Source organism: Vigna radiata, chromosome 1 (assembly GCF_000741045.1).
Source record: "Vigna radiata var. radiata cultivar VC1973A chromosome 1, Vradiata_ver6, whole genome shotgun sequence".
NCBI classification, from domain to species: Eukaryota; Viridiplantae; Streptophyta; class Magnoliopsida; order Fabales; family Fabaceae; genus Vigna; species Vigna radiata.
Window position 1 is genome coordinate 7,304,955 of NC_028351.1, and position 2,301 is coordinate 7,307,255.

The following is a 2,301-nucleotide window of genomic DNA, read 5'->3' on the forward strand; positions in this document are numbered from 1 at the left end:
AATTGAAGATCATGCATCTTTGTATTAGAATTGTCAAAATCAAAGTGTTTTGATTTGTGTTAAGAAAATAAGTACTCAGTTCGTAGAATGATTACTTTGGATATTTAGTTATTTAGTTTGAACAGTTTTATAATGTAGAATAAGCATGTGAATACTGTACAATTATAGTTAGTTTTAATGTTGAAATCCAACGTATAATATAAGATTTAAAATGTAATTTAACAATGAGAAAATTAAACCCATGAGGGAGAAAATTCGCTTCTATTGGACCCAAATGCATCTTTCCTCCGTCATAAATTTTAAGATTGCCCTGTAAAGTGAAGTAGAAAGATAGAATAACTGTAAAATGATAGAGTTTTACATTCATTTCACCAAAAAATATAAAATAAAATGGTTATAAAAATATAAAATTTTTGTATTTCTTTAAGAAAAGAAGAGAGAGAAAAAGTAAATAAAAATAGTGTCAAATAAATATAAAATATTTATGTGTGTCAAAAAATATTTTTCACAAAAATATTGTAATTCCTTTTTTATTTCAACAAAATTTTCACCAATATTTGGAATCTGATGAATTCCTCTTTTTTCATCTACTTTTGCAGGAATTTGGGACACAAAGAGGAAACTCATTGTTTTAGGTAATAAATTTAAATTTCTTTTTATACTTTCCCGTTCACTAGTTCCTTGAATATTTATGACACATACACTATTTTCTTGTGTTTCTCCCTTATCTCTTCATAATTGTACAGTCCTAATCATGTAAAAAAAAAATTACGTGTATTCTCTCTGATCAATTTAAATTATCTTATTAGTTTCCATTAAATATTTGTTATCGATCTCTAATAAATTTTCATAGAATTGGAAAAATTAAAGTTTGTTTATATTTAACTTCACTAACCATAGCTCTTTCTTGAGAATATTAGAGACTGAAAACATTCCTCCAAAGTAAAATGGTCACAGCTGTCCCTATTTAACTGCTAACAGTTGTTACAGGTTCAGCAATTGCAGCAGTGTTGATATTATTTTCAGTTCTGTGTGTAAGATACAAGTCACCAACATGGAAAGCAAATTTTGGGTTGGCTTCAAAAAGTAATCAAAATATCGAAGCATTCCTTAGAATTCATGGCCCTCTAGCTCTGAAAAGATATAAACTATCAGATGTTAAGAAAATGACCAAGAACTTCAGAGTAAAGCTGGGACAAGGTGGATTTGGTGCAGTGTACAAGGGAGAGTTATCCAATGGTAGTTTTGTGGCTGTAAAGATGTTGAGTGCTTCCAAAAAAAATGTTGAAGAACTTGTGAATGAGGTTGCTAGCATAAGTAGAACTTCTCATGTTAACGTTGTCTCTCTTCTTGGATTTTGTTTGAAAGGTCCCAAGAGAGCTCTCATCTATGAATTCATGTCCTATGGTTCCCTTGACAAATTCATTTACACAACAAGAGATCAAACCCTTCCACCCTTGTCTTGGAATATTATATATCAAATCGCAAGGGACATAGCTCGAGGCTTAGAATACTTGCATAAGAGATGCAACACTCGAATTTTTCATTTTGACATAAAACCACATAACATTCTTCTGAATGAGAACTTCTGTGCAAAGATATCAGATTTTGGGTTGGCAAAACTGTGCCCTAGGAATGGAAGTATCCTTTCCCTGTCAGATGCTAGAGGAACAATGGGGTATGTAGCTCCAGAAATGTGGAGCAGAAATTTTGGAAGAGTTTCGCATAAGTCTGATGTTTATAGTTATGGAATGATGCTGCTAGAGATGGTTGGAGGAAGGAAGAACATTAATGCCGAAGCAAGTCATACAAGTGAGATATACTTCCCACACTGGGCATACAATAAGCTTGAGTTGGAGAATGATTTGAGACCAGATATGGAGATGACAACAGAAGAAAATGAGATTGCAAAGAGGTTGGCAATGGTGGGTTTATGGTGTACTTAAACGTTTCCTAATGATAGACCTACAATGAGCAGAGTGATTGATATGTTGGAAGGTAGCATAGCATGGATTCCTTACAAATCCCACCCAAACCTTTGCTTTCTTCTCCCATTAGATCCTGAAATTAAGCAGACTGCATATTTGGTAAATTTCCCGACTTATATTTTAAAATGAATCACTCTTTATAATTGTTAGCTCTTTCCTATCATCTAGAAAAACAGGCAGAACCTCATGTGACAGTTACAACAACAGTGTGCGAAAGCTAGCCACCAGAAAAACCTGTGTCATATGTTTCTTTCAGTTATGATAATAAGATGGTGTTATTTTAATTAAAATTCTGTAAAAATGTGTTAAAGTT

The 2,301-nt window shown here is 32.5% G+C and overlaps 1 protein-coding gene across 1 annotated transcript; it reads left to right on the top strand.

Moving 5' to 3' along the window:
• Positions 1–1,079: 1,079 nt before the first annotated feature.
• On the top strand, positions 1,080–1,946 carry LOC106756577 (LEAF RUST 10 DISEASE-RESISTANCE LOCUS RECEPTOR-LIKE PROTEIN KINASE-like 2.5). Its single transcript, XM_014639056.2, has one exon. It carries the CDS (start codon positions 1,167–1,169, stop codon positions 1,944–1,946), a length of 780 nt encoding a protein of 259 aa, XP_014494542.1. The 5' UTR covers positions 1,080–1,166.
• The last annotated feature ends 355 nt before the right edge of the window (positions 1,947–2,301 follow it).

Excerpts from the sequence above, each read along its gene's own strand:
- LOC106756577 (XM_014639056.2), top strand. The coding sequence starts at position 1,167 with ATGACCAAGAACTTCAGAGTAAAGCTGGGACAAGGTGGATTTGGTGCA.